Source organism: Plecotus auritus, assembly GCF_963455305.1.
Source record: "Plecotus auritus genome assembly, chromosome: 1".
In the NCBI taxonomy this organism is placed as follows: domain Eukaryota; kingdom Metazoa; phylum Chordata; class Mammalia; order Chiroptera; family Vespertilionidae; genus Plecotus; species Plecotus auritus.
This window is the reverse complement of record NC_137770.1, coordinates 248,598,370-248,621,040: the sequence shown is the minus strand read 5'-3', so window position 1 is coordinate 248,621,040 and position 22,671 is coordinate 248,598,370. Positions and strand designations below refer to the sequence as shown.

The 22,671-nt window shown below is 55.3% G+C and overlaps 1 protein-coding gene across 1 annotated transcript; it reads right to left on the bottom strand.

Annotated features, from left to right (window-relative positions):
* Positions 1-11,453: 11,453 nt before the first annotated feature.
* Positions 11,454-13,590, bottom strand: TMEM271 (transmembrane protein 271). Its single transcript, XM_080688218.1, has one exon. The coding sequence runs from the start codon at positions 13,119-13,121 to the stop codon at positions 12,015-12,017; it is 1,107 nt and encodes a 368-aa protein (XP_080544344.1). The 5' UTR covers positions 13,122-13,590; the 3' UTR covers positions 11,454-12,014.
* Positions 13,591-22,671: the final 9,081 nt, after the last annotated feature.

Genomic DNA, 22,671 nt, shown 5'->3' with positions numbered 1-22,671 from the left:
TTGTCTTTGCAACGACAGTCCACTTGGTTTTCAAGGAAATGACTGCCACATCCCCAAACCCAAACCACTAGGTGCTCATTCTTTCAGGTGAAAACGGGGCATCTGGTGCACCAGGTCCCCGTGCACAGCCGCAGGTGGGATTCCATCCATCGTCATCGTCACGGGGCTTTCCTAGAGGCATCTGGTGCACCAGGTCCCCGTGCACAGCCGCAGGTGGGATTCCACCCATCGTCATGGTCACGGGGCTTTCCTAGAGGCATCTGGTGCACCAGGTCCCCGTGCACAGCCGCAGGTGGGATTCCACCCATCGTCATGGTCCTGCCTCCGGGCGCCCTGGAGGAGGCACTCCTTCTCCACAGTCACCACAGACTCACAGTCGGGCCCCTTGAACACTTCTGATTCGGAAGAGCAGTGTGATCTAGAAAGAATGGGGAACTTCTCTCAACCTCTGCCACCTTTCTCTCCCCTCTCCTCCCTCGTTTCCTGGCCTCCCCAGGGTCTGCCCCCTCTTTTTAAGAAATAATGACTTGATATCACTTGTAATTTTTTAATCATAAACAATAAAAACACTGCATTTTTAAAAATACATTTTTATTTATTTCAGTGAGGAAGGGAGAAGGAGAGATAGAAACATCAGTGATGAGAATCGTTGAGTGGCTGCCTCCTGCACTCCCCCTACTGGGCATTGAGCCCTTGACCGGAATCAAACTTGGGACCCTTCAGGAGCGCAAAGCTGTAAGGCCCTATAGCTCAGGGGTTAGAGCACTGGTCTTGTAAACTTGGGACCCTTCAGTCCACAGGCCGACACTCTATCCACTGAGCCAAACCAGCTGGGGCAAAAACACATTTTTTAAAGAAAGTATTTTTTAAAATATATTTTACTGATTTTTTTACGGAGAGGAAGGGAGAGGGATAGAGAGTTAGAAACATCGAGGAGAGAGAAACATTGATCAGCTGCCTCCTGCACACCTCCTACTTGGGGATATGGCCGTAACCAGGGTACATGCCCTTGACAGGAATCGAACTCGAGGACCCTTCAGTCCGCAGGCCGACGCTCCATCCACTGAGCCACACCGGTCAGGGTAAGAAAGTATTTTTAACTATCACTGCCCAGAAGCAGCAGTCACAGACACTCAGGAAGCTGTCTCGGGGGCGATTTGTCCAGCAGGCTCCACTCCATTGCTATTTTTAATCCCGAGCATTTAATGTAATTTTTCTGAATTTAACAGAAAAAGAGAAAGTGCTGAACTTTGGATAACTGTTCCTTCTTACAAGAAGTATTAGTTCATAAAACATTCCTTAAAATTTAAGAAAAAATATTTTTAAATGTTCATTTTAAAAATTAACTACTCTGTCCTATTTTAGTCCATATCCCTGGACTCCTTGCTATAAAACATGACAAAATTATCACACGCCCTTTCTCCCTTCCTCCACTTACAACTTCTTTTACAGGATTATTATCACAATTTATGACATGTCGGTTTTGTGCTGTAATCTACACAACTGGTCAGTTTTGATTCTGTGATAAATGGCTCACAACTTGCCCCCAGGCATTTCCACGCTGCTTTTTATTTTCTTTCCTCTATTTTGAATCTTTTCAAAGAGGATTCATGGATGTGGACTTCTGAACTCTGCATCTGTCAGAGCAAGATCTAATTCTTGGAGTGTTTATTCCTAAATCCTGCTCACAGTGCCAATGGCCAGAGCAAGTTCCTACTTGAACCCTGCTCACTGTGCTATTGTTGGAAGCTCTCACTGCGCCATCCTGCCAACTGGTCCAAGTAGGTCCTGATCCTGCCCGGGGCTGGACCTTCTGGGACGCTGGGTGGTAGACAGAGAAGCCATGACAAGTTGTGAATATCTAAGAGAGTCTTGATTGTAGGAGCCAGTGGGCCATGTAGCCATTGCTAACAATGATCCATTAGACAAAGCAGTTCTCCACAGCAAAGTCCCATACAGCAGGTAGCTGCACGCCGGCTAGGCAACAACACACCATTCCCACAGCAGCAGCAGCAGCCTCTGTCCCCACAGCCATTATCTGAGCAGCCGGGGGCACTGCCTCTGGACCCACAGCCTCTCAGCAGCTGCATCTAAGCTCACAGCCTCAGCAGCCTCAGTAACATACCTTAATGCTATTTAGACAAAAGAGGCTTCTCCAAATAGTGGCAGCAATCACCTGGGTTATAGCAGGGGACGCCTGCCCAGGGCACCGTGAGATTGCTGTACCTTGCGCCTGTGTATAGCCTCTTAGCCTTGAACACTTTGATAAAGATTTCCGCAGTCTAATTGGCCCTGGCCATTGGCTCTGGTGTGGTTCCCACAGCACCGTAAAGCGTCTGCTGTGGGTTCTGTGCAGCGGAGTCTGCATCACTGTGCTTGCTGGTGGTCTGGCCCAGACCCCTTCCTCCCTTACATCCAACTTGCTCTCACTGGTTCCTTCCTCCCTAGCCCTCCCTCTTTTCTTCCTTGGGTTTTCTCTGTCTGGATTTTCCCCCTTGCCTTTCAAAGGTTTTTAGGAGAGTGGTTTTTTTCTCTCTTTGTTTTTTATTATTTGCTGTCTAAATACAGGGTGTCCCCAAAACATGTATGCGCATTTTAACAGCTGGTAGCTCAACTTGGAAAATGAAATGTATTTTAATAAACACTGCCTTTATAACTATTCAAAGTGTGTGTATACATTTGAGGGGACACCCTACCGTTTTTCTTTTCCCCGAATGTCACATATCTGGAATCCCACCACATGTAGTCTTTCAGATTGGGTTCTTCCCCTTGGTAACATGCATCTAAGGTTCCCCCACGTCTTTTCATGGCTTGATCGCTCATTTCCTTTGAGTGCTGAATACTATTCCATTGTCTGGGTGGACACAGAATCTAGTGAACGACATCTTGTTTACTTCCAAGTTTTGGCAATTATGAATAAAGCTGCTATAAACATGTGACCAGAATCTCTCGGCCCTGTGTGCCATTCACAGAGCCCTGGACACCGTGTGCAGCTGCAGGCAGGTTCCTGACGGTGACAGTGGGAGACCACAGAGCCATGTCCGGAGAGAGGCCACAGGAAGAGAAGTTCTGAGTTAGTGGGCACGTCTGAATCAGGATAGCATGTTGTTCTCACCTCTGTCAAATGTTGGGATGGCGTGGGCCCAGATTCCTAGAAACAAGAATGCAGTCAGGACCACCGTATGCCTCCCCTGTGGACAATGTCTATGAGTTTAATAAAGTGGAATACGGGTTGTTGTTTTTTTAATGCCAACACTCTCTGGGAGGGAGGGGAGAGAAGGTTGTGTGTCAACTTGTGGGTGTAAGAAAACTAATATCGGGGCTCAGCCAGAAGAAACCAGTAATCCTGTCCAAAATGGAAATAACAGATTAGCAATGCAACCATTTTTCCACAAAAATGGATATTAGCAAAGGAAGTGGTGGACATACAGAGTCAGAGGGGAAAACAAAACCATTACTGACTTTTAAATCAGGTGCAGTATTGTTTGATTTACATCAAAATATGTATTCGTGTAACTTAGCACAGAAAGCAAACGAGCATAGTAACTAACAGGGGGGAAAGACACACAGTGTTAAAAACAAAATCCGCTGATTAAATCTGGGGATCCGTGGGTCTTGTGAATGGTCCATGAGCTGGGCTGCAGCTCACCCCACAGGCAGAGACACCTCCGGGCACAGGAGGGACAGTCTCAGCAAGAGAAAAAGTCAGGTTCATTGGGCAAAGGAGGAGGTCCGGTGGCCACCGCTTCTCATTGGCTGAGCTGCAGCGTTTCCATTGGCTGGGCTTGTTGCTGAGCCAGAGAGCAGTTGCACCTGGGGCCATTGACAGAGTGGGGCTTCCTCTCTCGGCCTTTCCAACTCCAGTTGCAATTTGAGGTTCCCTTGATTAATTTTCACTTTAGAATTGAATGCCCACTTATGGAAACAACAGCAAAGAATTATTTGCAAACTAGCCAAAGAAGGAAACTTCCTTCATGTGTTCAGAGGGACAGCCCCATATCTAAGGACTGAAGCTAGAACCAAGAGGAGGACTGTCATCCCCACCTCTAGTCCGATCGTGTTGGAAGTCTCAGCAAGAACGTGCGCCCCAGAATGCAGGCAGGGGGTCAGGAAGCCAGACACAGAGCCGTCACTAACACCAATGATATCGGAAACAGACAAGTTATTAGAACCGTAAAGAAATATTTGGCGTGTTGCTTGGCACAAGGTCACTATACCAGGTCAGCAATAGTCTTTAGACCAGCAACAGACACATAGAAAATGTAATTTCTAAAAAGACAACATTTACAATGGCCACAAAAACGAAAATGCATCTCGGGAAAATCTAACAAAAGCCAAGCAAGATGTTTACAGAGAAAAGTATTAAACTTTATTGAAAAAACATAAAATAATACCTAAATAAGTGAAGAGAGAGATCTATCCAGAGATGGAAGGACTCAAGTTTGTCAAGATGGCATTCTACCCAAATTAACGAGCAAACCCCCAAAGCCAGGCCAGTCTGCGTCCTGTGCATTCGGTGCGGCTCGTGGCAGGCTTACTAGAATGCATATGGAAAGTGCCCAGGACAACACTTATATGTGGATCAACAGGAAGAACAGAGCAAAGAAGGAAAATTGTGTAAATATAGAATATCATCATGTGAGATATGTTTCAAACAGCTTAATAATAAACGGTTTCATAAAGCACTGAAATAATTGGGTTACCGTGATAAAAGAGAAGGGAGCTAGAGAAATTAGCTATCCATACAACAAAGGAAAAATGATAAAGGAGATGGATAGGTAAAGGGTAGATTATGGATGGTGGATGATGGATAGATGATGGATGTGTATAGATAGATGAACACACACATACATACATATAACAAAAGATAAAAAATGAGATCACATTATAAACAAAGATAAATTCCCAGGTGGATAAAAGACCTAAATATGACAGCAAAACTGTAAGACTTTTACAAGAAAAGGAGACATAAAACATTGGGGTAGGAAGAATTTCTTAAGCAAGAAAAAAGAAGACAAGCAATAAAGGAAAAGATTAATAAATGTGATTTATTTTTTTACAAAATACCACAACCAGATTTAAAAACCCTGGGATAAGGTATTTGCAAACCTCAAAGGGGAGCCCAGAGTATGTGCCGGGGGCTCTGTAAGTAAACAACAAGCCATTGTTTTTTAAAGCCAGAGAACCAGGGTGCAGATGACACTGCTAAAAGCACAAACCTCCCCCAGTAACTGGGAAGGCGGGTGTGAACAGTGAGGTACCATCACACAGCAACCAACAGGAGACAAGTGAGTGGTGCTGAGGGAGGTGGCCCCCTCAAATAAATCTCCAAACAGCCCTAACTAGTTTGGCTCAGTGGATAGAGTGTCGTGTTGGCTCACGAACTGAAAGGTCCCATGTTCGATTCTGGTCAAGGGCATGTACCTTGGTTGCAGGCTCAATCTCCGGTAGGGGGTGTACAGAACGCAGCTGAGTGATGTTTCTTTCTCATTGAGGTTTATAACTCTCTATCCCTCTCCCTTCCTCTCTGTAAAAATCAATAAAAATATCTATACTAATAAAAGGGTAATATGCTAATTAGACCAGGAGACCTTCCGGACAAAGCCATGGTGGCAGGGCGAGGCAGGGAGAGGCAGAGGTGGTTAGGGGTGACCAGGCCAGGACGGGGGGGGGGGGCAGTTTGGGGTGATCAGGTGGGGGCAGTTGGGAGCGAGCAGGCCAGCACGGTGGGGGAGTTGGGGGCAAGAAGGCCAGCAGGCAGAGTGGTTACAGGCAATCAGACAGGCAGGCAGGTGAGTGGTTAGGAGCCAGCGGTCCCGAATTGTGAGAGGGATGTCCGACTGCCGGTTTAGGCCCAAATCCCACAGGCCTAAACCGGCAGTCGGACATCCCCCGAGGGGTCCCAGATTGGAAAGGGTGCAGGCCGGGCTGAGGGACACCCCCCCACCCCCGTGCATGAATTTCGTGCACTGAGCCTCTAGTATTTAAATAATATAATAAATAAATAACCCCCCAACATAATGTTGGCGCAAAACAAGCACCTTTGCACAAGACGAGGTGCAGACGGCACCATTGTGCAAACTGGGAAGCGTGCAGAGCGCCCATGAGGCATGTGGCAGACATGCATGGAGTGATGGGGTCACAGACACTCCCTGGGCCCAGCCGGTGTGGCTCCATGGACAGTGCGTCGGCCCAAGGACTGAGGGGTTGAAGGTTCAATTCCCGTCAAGGGCACCTACCTTGGTTGCAGGCTCGATCCCCAACCCCTGGTCGGGGCACATGTAGGAAGCAACTAGTCGATGTGTCTCTTTCCCATCAACGTTTCTCTCTGTTTTTCCACCTCCCTTCCACTCTCTGAAAATCAATGGGAAAATGTCCTCGGGTGAGGATTAACAGCAACAGAAAAAGCTCCTAGAAACAACCCACAGCCACTCTGAGGTGGCAGCCCAAGCTGCTCCCATAACATTTTCTATATTTAAAACTAAGAGATCTGTTCGGTGCTTCTATGTCTTTGGATTATGGAGGGTGGGCGGGTGGGAAGAGATCAACCAATGAACTTGTGTACGTATATGCATAACCCAGGAACACAGACACCAGGTGGTAAAGGCCTGGGGTGGGGGTCAGGAGTGGGCTGGAAGAGGTCAATGGGGGGAAAAGGGAACATATGTAATACTTTCAACAATAAAGATTTATATATATAAATAAATAAATAAATAAATAAATAAATAAATAAATAAAAACTAAGAGAAATGTGGACCAAACATGGGCAATAACATTTTAAACTGTTAAAATTTAAAATGGCCCCAGCTAGTGTGGCTCAGTGGTTAGATCGTCAGCCTGTGGACTGAAGGGTCTCAGGTTCGATTCCGGTTGGGGCACATGCCTGGGTTACGGGTTCAATCCCTGGCCCTGTTCCAGATGCATGCAGGAGTCAACCAATCGATGTGTCTCTCACATTGATGTCTCCCTCCTCTCTCTCTCTCTCTCTCTCTCTCTTTCTCTCTCTTTCTCTCTCTCTCCTTTCTCTCTCTCTCCTCCTCCTCCCCCTCTCTCCCTTCCATTTTCTCTAAAAAATCAATGGAAAATATCCTTGGGTGAGGATTAGCAGCAACAACAAAAAAGACCTCACAGGTGCACAGGCCAAACCCAGGCCCAGGTGATGGGGAGAAAGACAGGCAGGCTGGGACCTCTCCCATGCCTTGAGCAGGCCCAGGCAGGGGCGCTCGGCCAGAGCAGCCTCTGTTCACCCACTTACCTGCCCGGCCCTCCTGCCCCTAGCAACCCAGGCAGGTCTGGCCACAGCACACAGCCTGCAGGGCCAGGAGGAGAGCCTCGTGGACATGGGTGGGGAGGCAGGCGTTGCTGTGGCGTGTGTGGTATGGAGTCGGATCTCAGACATCCTGCTGAGGATAAGGGCACCTAAAGCGACAAACTCACGCTGTGAGCAGACTCCCACTGACGGCGGAGATTTTAAGAAAACTGTTGTAAACAGCTCCCTGAGGTGCTGGCCCGCTGTCCTCCGCCAGCCAGGAGTCGCGAGGAGAATTCCGATTGGGGACGTGAGACATGCACAGTTTTCCTCTGTGAAACCTTCTTCCCTTTTGCGGGCGTTTTGTTCCTGTCGATTGCTGCGCTGAAAAGTAGCAGATTAAGCAAAGACATCAGATGGTCTGGAAGGTAAGCCAGCTGATGGGAGCTTTTGTCTCCTTGGCACAGTCGAAAGTGGCCCCCAGGCCCACCAAGTTGACCCTCGTCAGTGTGCCAGAACTCACTGTCCCACCGTCTCTGTCGGGTATTAGTTTCTTTCCAGTCTTGGTGAAGAAACAGTACTTTGGGGCAATGATCACCATGCGGACACAGTCTGGTCCCATGGGGAGCATGACCCAAAGGTGACCCCGATGCTTGGCACCCACCACGCACAATGTCTATGCAACACAGACCCACCCAGGGGCCCCGGGACTCAGCCTGGCCCCCACCGCTGGCCCAGACCCTAGTGCAGCTCCAGTGCAGTTGGCTGGCCAGTCTGTGCAGGCATTGGGGTGCGTGGGCACCCACCAGCCTGCCCCACCTTCCTGTGACCCAGTGTGGGCCAACCTGCAGCTCAGCACCCACTAGCCGCCGTCAGAGTCACGCTCCCTACATGCACATTCTGGTGTTTGTGCCCGGGGTGCAGTCCACAGCCAGGCCACTTCCCTCAGAGTCCCCAGGATCCTGGGCACCCCAGACAGTGCTGCTGGCCTGGCCTTAGACATGCCCAGGCGGCAGTGCATGTGTGTATGCATGTCTGTGCACATGAGTGCAACATGGGTGTGCTGTGCACACATGCATGTGCGTGCACTGTTTGATTTTACAGTTGTATGCACTCCCGTGTGCATGTGCTCGTGTGCATATACACACATGGGGACTCATGTGTATACCCGCGTGTGCCCCTGTATGCATGCATGTGCACTTGATGTATGTACTGTATCTGCGTGCATATTGGAGTGTGCTGGGTCATGGCATTAAATAAAACATTTAATCACCAGCAGCTCAATCTTCACCGCAAACACCATCTGACTGATTTTTAACTTAACGGATTGTTTACTTGTATTCCAGTCAAAACGCCAGTTGTGGGGTTCAGATTTGCGCAGCAGGGCAGAGCTGCTCTGATGAAGGGACACGGCAGCCCAAGAGCCTGAGGCCCAGGCGCAGCTGTCCACCTGTCTTCAGAGAGCCTGGCTGGTGTGGCGACCACATCATGTGTTATCTTAACTAAATTATTCTCTTAAAAGTAAACAACCTTTATGTTTAGAAAAGCAACTTGTAGCCCTGGCCGGTTTGGCTCAGTGGATAGAGCGTCGGCCTGCGGACTCAAGGGTCCCGAGTTCGATTCCGGTCAAGGGCATGTACCTTGGTTGCGGGCACATCCCCAGTAGGAGGTGTGCAGGAGGCAGCTGATTGGTGTTTCTCTCTCATCGATGTTTCTAACTCTCTATCCCTCTCCCTTCCTCTCTGTAAAAAGTCAATAAAAGATTTAAAAAAAAAAAAAACTTTTATGTTTAAAAAAGCAACTTGTAGCCCTGGCCGGTTTGGCTCAGTGGAGAGAGCGTCAGCCTGCGGACCAAAGGGTCCCGGATTCGATTCCGGTCAAGGGCACATGCCTCGGTTGCAAGCTCCTCCCCGTGCAGGCCCTGGTTGGGGCACCTGCGGGAGGCAACCAATCAATGCGTTTCTCTCACATCAGTGTTCCTCTCTGTCTTTCCCTCTCTCTTCCACTCTCTAAAAATCAATGGAAAAGTATCCTTTGCCGAGTATTCACAAAAACAAAAACTAACAAAAAAATAAAACAACCACCTATACACTCAGCATCAAGCCATGTAAAAACTCTAAGATTTGTTTAATCTTGTTTCGTTGTGACCCTAAATTCCTGGGGCGGCCTCCATGGGCCACCAGTAAGACCCACTCTGAGGAAGGCCCCAGAATCGCCTTGTCTTCCAAAGAGTCAATTCCAAACAAATGACACTTTCAGAAAGCAGGGAGTGTGGACAGTGTGCAGGTGAGGGGTGCAGCCATGGGGGCGTGGCCGCGGGAGTGTGGGGGGACGTGGGCGTAGGGGTGTGGAGCCCACACCAGGAAGCTGGTCCCGAGTACAGGAAGCTCAAAGCTTCCGGACCCCACTTGTTCCCTGAGGTTGGTCTTAGATCTTCAGCTTAGGGATATTTGGGGTTTCATTTCCTGTATAAACTTTAAAAAATAAAACCCCAGTGTCACACATCATTGTTTTGAGTGGGGCTAAGAGTATTCGTGAAGTTAGAGACATTTGCATCTTTAAAAATGTCACCTGGGTTTTTGTTGCCTTGAAGTTCATTCACTTCTATGTGACCCAGACGCGCCCCGCTGCCTGGCCAGACGCCCACACAGGAGGGCGCTGCTGGCCCTGGGCCGGCGCTGCCTCTGTTCCACCTCCAGAAAGTCTGAAACTTCAGGGAGGCCCCTGGTTTTGACGTATAAGGCATCCAACATGTAAACTGCACAAATCGCGTAGAACGAAGCACCTCAGAGAACAAGGGTCTGAGATCTGATGTCCTCTGTCACATCAACTGGACCACCTCCACTCTGCAGCTCTGAGCTGTCTCCGCAGGCGTGGCACGTGGGTGCCGGAGTGGAGCGCAGGCGCAGCCCGGCTCCGGAAGCAGGAACTGCTGGCAGGGCCTGATTGGTTGGACTGAGGCAGAGAGAGAAGTGTTTTAAAGTCACTTTTGCCGCCACATATCACATTTGCTGCCTTAGGTTGATGGCCAGGGGGCTGCTGGAGTGGGGACGGAGAGGGGCCAGGCGGCAGTGCTCGGGCCATGCCCTCAGCCTGGCTGCATCCAGAGGGCTAATCTGGACAAGCATCTGAAGAGGCCTGTGGGCGAGAACCGAGTACCTGGACGTGAATGACTCTTTTTCTCAGGCGGCATCCATGCTTCGGAGAGGACGTTGGTTGGTTGCCTCTGATCGGCTGAGGTTTACAGTCACTGAGGTCAGGCTGATGGGCCCATCCCGCCAGATGGTGACAGGCCTCCACACCTCCCTACCAGCGTCTGCTGCAGCTGGGCAGCCCGGCCAGGCCGGGACCAGGACGGGGGGCCTTGGTGGCCAGGGTCCAGGGGATCTAGGACTTAGGGCGGGGCACCAGGGAGCTGAGGAGGTCTCACCCTACAGCCTGCACTTGGGAAGCACCTTCACCCCCAAACCTGGGTCCTTTTTCACAATGAAGTGGACCCCAAACATAAGTACGTGACACCCTGCTTTCACTTTTCTCTGGCAGAGGTGACCTTCACACTGGGGTGTCCTCACCTCATTTTGCAGGAGGTCAAACCCTTCGGTAAGAGTGGGGCTCTCCTCTGAGCGAGTTCAGAGTCAGCGCACACCTGCCCGACACCTCAGCTCTGGCCCGGCTCACCTTTTCCCTGAGACCCTGAGCCCGCCTGGCTCCCAGCCAGCCCACCAGGCTGGCGGGGGGGGGGGGGGGGGGGGGCGGGGGGGGGGCGGGGGGGACACTCACCACACCACCATGTGGAATGCATTTCACACTGTGTGTGTAAATAGACATCCTAAAGATTTAAAACTATGACCTTCACATCACAGCGGAGGGGTATATTTTAAATGAAATGGTATAATGTTCAAATGACCAAATTCATCAACAGAAAAATAACCTTTGCCAGAAAAGCCAGGCCTGTGGTTTTCCAAAATAGGATTGGAAATTCATATGCATTAACCAAAAATAAGCTCAGCTTTGCAGCACAAACCTCATCACCAGTTTCCAAAAAGAGAAATGTTTGGGGCCTGGTGCACACGAAACGCTCCCTTCAGAAAGAGGCTGGGTTAGTCCACCCGCGAGCAGAATGCGCTGCGGGAATTTACCATTCCCCGTCTCCCCTCTCCCCCCAACCAAACTGATCTGTGCGTAGACATCTTCTAACTCCAACGACATAGCAATTAATTTAATAAAGGAACTCACCAATTTTAAATTGCAATAAATTTACCAAACATTGTCACCATTTCTGGAGCTTTACAGTAAGAAAGTTTTGACAAAAGCAGGCACATCCGTGTACAAAGTGTTGCCGGCGGTGCGTCCCCGTCGTCTTTCATTCCAGAAGTGGTCCTTCTGTCCTCTCCGAGCGGGGTCTTCCTCCCCCGCGAGCTCGCACCCGGGACCTGGGAGCTTCGCCCCAGGGAAGGGACTTGCCAAGAGAAGTGCGGTGGGGGCGAGCTGACCCCAAACATTTATTGTAAACTTTAAAATGGAATCCGGATACGAACAGACACGGAAAAGAAGAGAAACCTCCCAGACACAGAAACGGTAATACTCGAGGCCAGTCTCGTGGCGGGGGCGGGGGCGGGGGCGGGGGGACTCGGAGGGAGGCGCCGGCCAGACAGCCCTGGGGAGGCGACACCACAGCTGGCCTGGTTCAGCCTCCGCCAGCCCCGCGCCCCTCGCGGCGGTGGTGGGTGGGGAGGCGGCCCGCGAGTCCGTCAGGGATCGGGGTTCAGCAGGCGCGACTTGGCTCCCAGGGACGCGCCGTCTCGCGGGGCGGCCGGCAGCAGTAGGGGTAGGAGGCGTCGAGGTCAGGGTCCGAGGGCGCGTACCCCGGCAGCTCCACGGACGGGTGCCCGCCGCAGCACACCTCCACCCCCGCCTCGTCCGACGCGCGGACGACTCCCAAGTTGATGTAGGAGACGGCGTGGTGCGCCGCGAAGCCCGCGCAGTCCCCGGGGGCGACGAAGTCCGACTCCTCCGGGGCCAGGATGGAAGCCTCGCTCGGGCGATGCTGCAGCCGCCGGCCCCGCCGGCCCCGCCGCACCCAGGAAGCGGGCGGCTGCGCACGGAGCCCCGAGCCGCCGCGGGGCCGCGCCGGGGCCCGGCCTCCCCGCCGCCCGCGCCGCCCGCGCCGGGCCCGCGCCGCCCGGTAGGTCTTGGCCAGCAGCAGGCTGAGCAGGCCCAGGAGGCACTCGAGCGCGTTGAAGACGGTGGAGAGCACCAGGCCGCGCTGGTAGTCCTTCAGCTGCCGGCACTTGGCGGGCGTGGCGCGGGCGCGCGGCGCGCCGGGGGCCGGGCCGGCGGCGGGGGCCGCGGGGGCGGGGGCCGCGGGGCCGGAGGCCGGGGCCGAGGCGGGCGCACGCGGGGGCAGGCAGTAGTGGGAGTACTTGCGCTCCACGAGGGACACGGCGTCGCCGTCGATCACGGCGCCCGCGAAGGCGCTCAGGACCCCGAGCATGAAGACGAGGGCGCCGAGCAGGAGTAGGTTCTGGCTGTTCCCCGGCCCCTCGGGCTCGGCAGCGGCCCCCGGCAGGCCCGGCGCGGTCTCCGGAGCGCCTGCCGGGGCGGCGGGGACCCCGAGCCCTTGGCCCGGCCCCGCGAGAGGCGCGGCCCGCGGCCCGCAGCAGAGCAGGGCGGCGCCGAGCAGCGAGAGGCCGGCGGCCAGCAGCAGCCCCGAGTAGAAGGCGCCGGCGGCCGCCCCGAGGCGGAACGGCTCCCCGCGGAGCTCCGAGCCCAGCGAGAAGCACTTGAGGCCGACGGCGGCGGCGCTGAGCGCGCAGGCGAGCAGGAGGCAGGCGGAGAGCGCGGCGCAGGCCCCGCGGACGCTCCACTTCATCCTCCGCGCCCGAGCCGGCCCGCACCCCGCGCGCCCGCCGCCGCCCGCCGCCGCCCCCGCCGCCTGCGCCTCCTCCCGGCGCCGCGCGGCCGGACCACCGGCCTCCCCCTCATCCTCCCGCGTCCTCCCGGGCCCGCACCGCCGCCGCCGCCGCCGGAGCCCGCATCCTCTGCCTCCCGTCGCCGCCGCGGCCCCGCGCCGGGAACCGAGGCGCCGTGGAGACCGGCAGGGAGCGCGCCCCCTCCTCAGCCCGCGGCGCCCCGCCCAGGGCGCTGCGCTCCCCGCACCCGGCCCACGGCCTCGCGCCCGGCCCAGACGCCGCCCTCCCACGCTCCCGGCCCCCGCCGCCCCGAGGACGCCCCTCGGCCAGCTCCCAGAGGAGAGGGGCCCCCACGCGTCTCCCCACCTTCCTCCGGGTATGGGCGCCCTCGGCCGCTTAGGCAAGGCCACCCTCCAACCCCGGGCTCTCTACGGAGGGCCCCCAGGCCCCACCCCCCAGCACCTCCCACCTCCCACCTCCCGAGCTGCTGCGTCTGCGCTCCCCAGGCGACAAGTCCCGCTGCTCTCCACGGCCACCGGCATGCAGCGCCACGACCCCGAGGAAGCCGGCAGGGCGGCGGCACGGAGAAGGGGGGCCGGGGCTGGGGGGCCTGAGTGCAGAAGGGGAGGGGGCGAGTCTGGGGGACAGAAGGGGTGGGAGAGGGGGTCCGGGGGAGGGGCCCGGGTGCCAGGGGGATAAGCGGGAGTCTGGATGCGGGCGGGGGGGGGGGGTCGGCTGGCGTGCCAAGTGGGGTGATGGGGGTGTGAGTGGAGGTGAGGCCTCGGGCAGAACCTCCATGAGCCCTTCTCCCGGATCAGGCAGGAGCCCCCGGACGCGGGTGGCTGTGAGTTAATTCATTAGAAGGCGGCTCCGGGCCGGAGAGGGACTGGGGTGGAGATGCCCGTGGGTGAGAGGAGGCGGGCCGGCGAGGTGGTCCCCGGGCCCTCAGGGCACTCCAGGCTCTTCCTGAAATGGGTCTGGGATGCGGCATCTCCGGACGGCCTTCGGAGGTACCTCGGGCGGCAGCTGGGCCTGCGCGGTCCCCGCGCTGCAGTCGGAGGCCGGGAGCCATGACTCACCCGCAGGCTAATCGCAGTGTAAATAGCTTTGCGCCGATCGGGGAGGCGGGGGAGCGTGCGGCGAGGGGCGTGTGCGGGGGCGCTCTGAGCACACACCTCCGTCCTGCCTCCCAAGTGCAAGGGCTGCTGTGGGGACCCCCTCCGTGCGGAGCGTCCTCGGTGCCGGGTGAGCAGTGGCCCAGCAGCGCGCGCGGGCCCTGCGCCCACCTTCCACCGACACCATCCGCCTCGTGGGACGCCGCGGGAAGGAGCCGGCTTCGCCATATTTTCAGCGGGGACTGCGGGCCTTCGAGCGCCCGCCGCCCGCCCGCGGGGGTGACTTCCCGGGACAGTGGGAATCCTGAGCCTCCTTCGCACATAAGGTGGACGGTTTTAAAGGCCAGTGTGTAAGTCGTGCGCCCATGCGCGTGAGCGGAGCTGCTAGGGGCCGACTCCCAAAGACTATCTCGGTTTCCAGGGCGACAAGGTTCGCAGCCAGCTCCGTGGAGCAGGATGGAGCAGCCTGTCCATCCCGAGCTGCGGATCCATTAGCTTCGGGGCGCAGTGAACCCGCGGGGCGGGCCGAGCGAGGCCCACACTGGGCTGGGCAGCGGCATTTCTCCAGATCTGGCCTCTCTCTCTGCCAGCGCCCGGCACCCACCCTTCCCTGGACACTGGTACCCCGACCACGTCCCTGTTCCTCCGCTCACCGGCCTCGCGCCGCCCTGGTGCCTGCCGCCCTGGTGCCTGTTCTGTCTCTGCAGGGCGCTCCCTTTGCCCCACCCTTACCCGTGCCTGCCTTTCACGTGTGAGATCTCGGCCTGAGTAACTAGCTGCTGACTCCAGTTGGGTGCCTGAGTCCTGACCAATGGGTGCTTTGTGTGGCTTTCTTTCTTTTCTTTTTTTTTAAGTACACTCTTTTTTGAAAATATATTTTTACTGATTTCAGAGAAAAAGGGAGACAGAGAGAGAGAGAAACATCAATGATGAGAGAGAATCATTGATCAGCTGCCTCCTGCACTCCTACTGGGGATCGAGTGTGCCCTGACGGGAATCACACCGTGACCTCTTGCTTCATGGGTCCGAGCTCAGTCACTGAGCCACGCCAGCCGGGCAGAACTTTGCTGTTGTTGTATCTGTTGTTTCCTTTTCAGTCTGTTCCTGTGATGAGGTACCTTCACTGAGTGTCCATGTTAAGCCACCCTTGCACTCCTGAGCTAAGTCCCACTTGGTCATTGTCAGGCCAGCAGCCTCTGTTGCCCCTTACCAGGAAGAGGACAAATACTTCTCCCACAGGAACGCAGAGCAGGGCCAAGCGTTACCCACACTGAGGAGTGACAGACAGCCCATCCGCCGGATCTGCTCCCCCAAAGCCAGGAGGCCCCCAGCAGCCGATTGGTGGCCATTAGCAGACGTGCACGCCTCCTGTGCTGCAGCAGAAGGGGCGCCCCCCTGCCCAGCACAGACACCCGGGGCTGGCCAGGTGCCGAGGGTGCCCACGCTGAAGCAGGACGAGGGTGCCCATTGAGGGGAAGAGGGAAAGACATTCCCACACAGTGATGAGCCCACACAGGGTCCTCCCGGTGCAGAGGGCTCAGCCCAAGGCCCGTTCTCGTTCCTGCTCCGATGAGTAGGGGCTGTCCCAGTTATGCCCCAGTTAGACTTAGTGGGACAAACGCAGGTGACCAGGAGTCAGCAATAACGGCCTGTCCCCTGGTACTTCAATGTCTAGACAGCTGAGCCGAACCAGAACACAGGACACATAAGACAGAATTAGTATGCAATCACACAGGGTTTATGTACCTATTCCTGGTGGGTCCTGGGCTCCAGCAAAGGCCACCCGGCGATGCACACTGAAGGACAGACGAAGACGGAGACAGGCAGGCGGCCGCAGTTGGTTCAGGCTCACACAGCAGAGCAGTCAGGGGCTCGTCTCTCGGAGCGACGTGGAGTCCTCCTCTGATCGGGCAGGAGACCTCCACTGAAGACGGCCTCAGGATTATATAGACCGAAGTAAACGACCTGTGTCCTTATCAGTGTGGGCCTGACGGTGTGCCTTATGCTGGGAGCAGGGCGTTTACACTTTAAGGGCTCAGGGTGTTCACAGCAAGATAGTGGGGTGTTCATTAATTTTGGGAGTTACAGGGTATTGGGGTTTCCACCAGCAAACATTTCACACAAGTTATTTCATACGTTAGAGGGGTTTCCTTATGGCCGTAACATTATAACAGGCGGGAAGACCGGCGCCGTCCTCACGTCCTGCCCTCTCCAGAGGGGCACTCGTCGTGCTGTCCTCCCCCTGTGGACCTTGGTGTCTGTGTTAGTGAGAGGCGTCACTCCCAGCATGCTCTGCCTGTGCTGTTGCCATCTCCTTTCAGAGTCTGGGGTGCTAATTTTGCAAAGTGAGTGGGGAAGGGCTCCCTGATTTTTTAAAATATAAATATTTTTATTGATGACAGACAGGAAGGGAGAGGGAGAGAGAGGCTCTCAGGTCCACAGTCAGCCGCTGAGCCGGCCAGTCACTCCCTCATGTTTTATTTTCTGTAAGCACCTGTGGAGCTGGCATTATTTCCTCCCTAAGTATTTGGCAGAGTTCAGCTGTGACGCCATCTGGGGTTGAAGTTTTCTTTATGGGATGATTTTAACAAACTTAATTTTAAAGACATGTATAGGGATATATATTTTTTCTGGAAGGAGCATTAGTATCTTTTGAGGAATTTCTCCATCACAATTTTTAGATTTGTTGGCATAGAGTTGTCTACATTATTCCTCTATAAGCTGTTATTGTTATTGTATGAAAAATATACCTCAGTAAAACTGAAAGAATAAAATGTTTTAAATATTTTTATTCTTTTATGTCTCTAGGGTCTGTAGTGAAATTCTCTCTTTCATTTCTGATATTGGTAATTTGTGTGGTTTTTTTTAATTTTTGTTTTAATCCTCACTGGAGGATATTTCTTCCGTTGATTTCTAGAGAGAGTGGGAGGGAGGGAGGAGGAGGAGGAGAGAGAAACATCAATGTGTGAGAGACACATAGATTGGTTGCCTGCACCCCTACTGGGGTTGGGGAATCTGCACCCACAGTACGTGCCCTTGACGGGAATCAAACCTATGACCCTTTGGTCCACCAGCCAATGCTCTAACCACTGAGAAAACAGGCCAGGGCTGTGTGGTGCGCTTTTTAAAAATAAATTTGGCCACAGGTTAATATTTTTGATCATTAAAAATAGTGTTTAGTTTGATCATTTTCTTTATTTTTTGTTTTCTATTTCATTGACTTCCACTCTTCTTTATTATTCCCTTTTTCTCTGCTTACTTTGGCTTTAGTTTGCTCTTTTTCTAGTTCTGGTTTGAGACATTTCTTTTTATGTAATTTAATGCTATAAACATTGCTTAGTGGCTTAAAGTAACAATAAGCAAATTAAATCCCTTAGTTTGAACTTGAATTCATCAAAGGGAAACTCACTTTTTGTACTGTCCTGCCACCACCTGCACAGCAGATTCCGGATGACCTGTAGGAGGGCTGACGCACACTGAAGACACTGTATAAGGAAAATGAATTTTAAAGGCATGGGGGGCCAGGTGGAACCTCTTTTGAGAAGAGGAACACCCGCGTCTGGGTCCTGCCTGCTTTTACTCAGTTTTGTCACACATTTGCCCTTTAGCAATGCATGCAGGCAGAGCAGATAGGATCAAAGGTCAGTAAGGTTCAGTAAACAATGTAAAGATTGTCGGGTCAGGAAACCTCCTCCAGCCATCATCCCAATCACAGCAGTAGCAATCTTGTGCTGGCCACAGCCCTGCTGACCGCCCAAGGCTGATGGCCTTCCAGCTTCCTGCTTGCACTTCCATGCAATGCTGTTATGCACTGGTCTCTGGCATTCCCCCACAACTTTTTAAGATGCGATGGGATGGCAGATACTGGAAGGGTTAGTCCAACTTGAAGACAGGATCTGGGAGGACCGATGGTGGATGGATGGATGGATGGATGGATGGATGGATGGATAGATGAGTGTATGGGGGGGATGGATGGATGGATGGGTGGGTGGGTGGGTGTTGGATGGATGGATGGTGTGTAGATGGCTGTCCTCCCCCTGTGGACCTTGGGGGATGGTGGGTGAATGGATGGATGATGGATAGATGGGTAGGTGGGTGGGGGATGGTGAATGGATGCATGGATAGGGGGATGGAAAGATGGATTGGTGGGTGGGTGGATGGTGAATGGATGGATAATGGATGAATGGTGGATGGATGGGTAGGTGGGTGGGGGATGGTGAATGGATGGATGATGCATGGATGGTGAATAGATGGGTAGGTGGGTGGGTGGATGGTGAATGGATGGTTGATGGATGGATGGTGGATAGATAGCTAAATATGATAGATAGATAAAATAAGATGTAAGAGGGACCATGCATGGACCCATGGTGATAATGTCTCACAAACTGGAGAAGAGGATTAACTCAGCTCTCTGGCTAACAACCACCAAGCTATTCCTCACTCCCATTTCCTGGTGGCACAGCAGCTGTGGTCGTTCTCTGTTCAGGACCCCACCTGGGGGATGGCCCTTGGAGAAGTGAGGCTTTCAGGGAAGAGGGGTCAAGGCTAAGGGTGGACCCACCCCAGGGCTGCTGAGAGTGACACTTCCTCCCGTACTCCATGAGCCAGAGCCACAGGGGTCAACTATGGGGTGCAGAGGGTGGAGCTTAGTCCTCTCCGCACAGCGTCAGCGACTGCCTCCGCCATCCCACTGGGCAGCGCATTCTGTCCCAGCCCCGGGCCATGAAGCCACTTCACCTGCAGCTACAGCTCCTCCTGAGGCACCCTTCCGCACGTGTCCAGTCACAGGCTTTTAAATGTTCCTCTGGGTCCTTGGGTCTGTGGTCACCCTGGAGAGTTCCTACCCCCAGTAACCCCAAAGTTACCCTTTTCCCTGTGTTCTAAGGCATTTAGTCTCTTCCTCCCACTTCCCACGGCAAGTCCCAGGCTGAGGACATGCCCATCTCCCTGCCTGGCTGAGCATTGGACCCAATCCCACAGTGAACCCCAGTCCCCGTGGCACCCGCAGCACAGCACAGAGCCTGCGCCCCCAGACGCCGCAGGGTGCAGACAGGGCCCGTGTCCTTCAGATCCCATTCTCGTCCCGGTGGCCCAGCCATGGGCTCCGATGGACCTCAGCCAGGGGGTAGCACACCTTTTCTGTCAAGGGCCCGAGGGCACCTGTCCCAGGCTCTTCGGCCACACAGTCTGTGCTGCACGGGCTCAGCTACAAGCTGCTTCTCTCTGGAGCCGAGGCCCTGAGGGTCCCTCCCTGCTCTGAGCAGGGCTCCCCTGGACTCTGTGGCTGGCTGGGGACCCCGCTAAGCCAGTCAGCACCTGGGGTTTGCGATCCTGGCTGCCACTGCAAGCAGCGGGGGACCCCAGAGTCGCAGGAACCACTGTGTACCGCTGGTTGCCCGACCTCTGAGCCGCGGGGTGTGAGAGGATACGCTTCCTCATGTTTAAGGCATTCAGAGCTCATTCCTTCGACTATCCCGGCTGCTCTGATCAGGACCCGCCCGCAGGGGTGAGCGTCAGGAGCCAGGCCCAGTCCCCGCAACCATACCAGGGCCGCCGCCCGGGCACCCCAGCTGCACCTGCGAGGCTGCCTGTGCCATGCGGCCCTGCGCATACTCGGTGCTGGTGCTGGTCCTGGTCTCAGGGCTCCATGGCAGGATGGGCCAGGGCCTCCCTCAGACCGCTCAGCAGAAGGGACGAGAATACAGGGCTGAGACCACAGCCAGCTCAGCCCAGCCCCTGTCTTCAGGCGGGGCCGTGCTTGGCGCAGCTGCGCATCCCCCCACCCCACCACCACCACCACTGTGTTTCATGTTGGAGGGGGAGGCACCCTTTTCACGGCGGAGTCTGATGTGGGGGCTGGTGATCAGAGCTGGCCGCATGGGGCCTCCGAGATAACCTTTAAGTGACTGCAAGGTTATTCTTGTATCCACTTGGCGGGGCACAGGGTGGCTCCGAGGAGGTTAGACTGGGCGGTGGACTCAGTGAACAGACAGCCTCGCCCCATGTGGCTGCCAGCATAGGGCAAGGGAGGACGGGCCCCCTTTCCAGCACCAGGGCTGGGGTGCCACTGGCTCACCCTGACCCCCACACCCCCATCTCCCACCATCAGATGGCAGATTGCAAACCTCTCATCTCCAGCACCTCAGCAGTTACTTCAAATTTCCTCTTGCCCGGCCGGCGTGGCTCAGTGGTTGAGGTTAACTTATGAGCCAGGAGGTCACGGTTCAATTCCCGGTCAGGGCACATGCTCCATCCCTAGTGGGGGGTGTGCAGGAGGCAGCCGAGCAATGATTCTCTCTCATCATTGATGTTTCTGCCTCCTCTCCCTCTCCTGGCCTCTCTGAAATCAATAAAAATATATATATATATTTAAAAATTTCCTCTTTCGCTCTATGCTAACCGTCTGTTTCTTCGGAGAGGCCTTGCAGAATACAGTACGTGAGGCGGCACAGGTAAGTCTCGGACGATGCTTTCCTGCAGCCCACAGAGACGCTGCTCACAGGCCGGGGAGAGGCTCAGGACCCTGCAGAGGAGGGAGGGTCTGGCTCGGCCCCTGAAAACCCTCCTGCTTGGCCTTCTGGGTCCCGGCTCCGCCTCAGCCTTGGCCTCCCCGGGACAGCGGCACCTGGACAACCCCTGCGCACATCCCAACGGGAGGAGCCCTCACTGGCCCGCGTGGCCGGCTTGCCCTCTGCACGGCTGGTGTGGCAGCTGAAACCAGGCCGTCAACAGCCCAGAGGCTGACCTGGCCCATCGCTCATGTTAGCGTCCGAGGGCGGCCCCACCATGGATAGAGAGTGGGGGACGTAAGTCCTGGCTGGTGGGCTCAGGGGTTAGAGTGTCGGCCTGCGGACTGAAGGGTCCGGGTTCAATTCCAGACAAGGACACGTTCCTCGGTTGCAGCCTCCACAGCCCAGGCCCTGGTCAGGGTGCGTGCAGGAGGCAACCGATCGCTATGTTTCTCTCACATCGATGTTTCTCTCTGTTTCTCCCCCTCCCTCCCACTCTCCCTAAAAATCAATGGAAAAATATCCCTTGGCTGAGGATTAACAAACAAACCAAAAAGAAACCAAACAAAAGAAGAAAGTGGGGAACTTAAAACACCAGAAATGTGCTGTCTCTCTTGGGGGGCAGCTCAAGGGCCGGCTCCCTCTGGGGACTTGAAGCCAGTTTCGTCTGGGAGGATGAATTTCCAAACCAGGTCACATGACAGACTCCAGGCTACACAAGACAAAGGGCAGCCTTCTAGCTACCCTGGACACTGTCCTGCCCCGCAGCCCCGCCCCTGGGCATCCGCCATCCCACCCCACAGGCTGCCATCTGGCTGGCGGCCACGGCCATTGGTCCTTTTCAGGTTGAGTGAGGCGGGACCGGAGAGATGCGGTCTATGAGCCTGAGAGATGCGGCTCCTTCCCTGGATCGGGTGGCTGGCGGGAGGGGGGTGCGGAGGGGAGGGGGGAGCAGGCGGTGTTAGCAAGGCCAGGGGCCAGCCCTCGGAGCCACGCCTTCTGCGGAGCACTGTCAGCCCAAGGGCGTGGCTTCCCAGTGCTGTGAGCTCCGTGAGCTTCATGCCCACGCCCAGTTTCCCATCTGGAGGGAGGAGCGAGCTGAGTTGGACGCTGGCAGGACGGAGGGTGGGCCTCAGGGCGGGGGTGAGTGGCAGATTTGGAAAGTGGCCCCCAAAGACGCCAGGCGCTCCCTCAGGCGGTGGTCATCACGTGCCTCACCCCCAGGCCCAGAGCAGGGCCTCTGGAGTCCATGCCCAGGGAGCACCCCAGAAGCTGTTTGGGGCTGACTGCCAGCAAGGCGACGGCAGCCCTGGCCCACCACCATCCCAGTCAGAACCCCTATTTTTAGGAGACGTGGGGACCTTGGAGCAGATCCCTGAAAGAAATGGCTGCATGGCTCAGCGGAGGCAGGAGCCTCACGCCCCTCCCCCCACACCCGGCCAGCTGGGCCCCGAGCCCGAGATCCCTAGGACCATGCTCCTGTGGAGAACACCTGTCCGAGCACACGAGGCGCCCCAGCCGGCGTGCACACTGTGCACACTCCCGCATGTGCCCGCGCACACACACACACAGCTTCACCTGCTGATCAGGACCCGCCCGCACATCCCTGCATCCCGGTGGAAAGTGTGCTAGCAACACAGACACGGCTCCGTGAGGAGGAGACCCAGCGACGTGGAGTCCGTGACCAGAGGGGCCAGAACCCTTCCCCGGAGATGGTCTGCTGCCGCCTCTGCAGACGGGCCGGTTCCATCACTGCTGCCTCAGGTGACTCCCAATGCCAGGTGCCGCTAGGCCCACTGCGATGTGCACTCTGGTTTCTATGGACAGAGCTTCTACCCCAGCCTCCAACAGTCCGTGGTGCACATGCACACACACCGGTACATGCG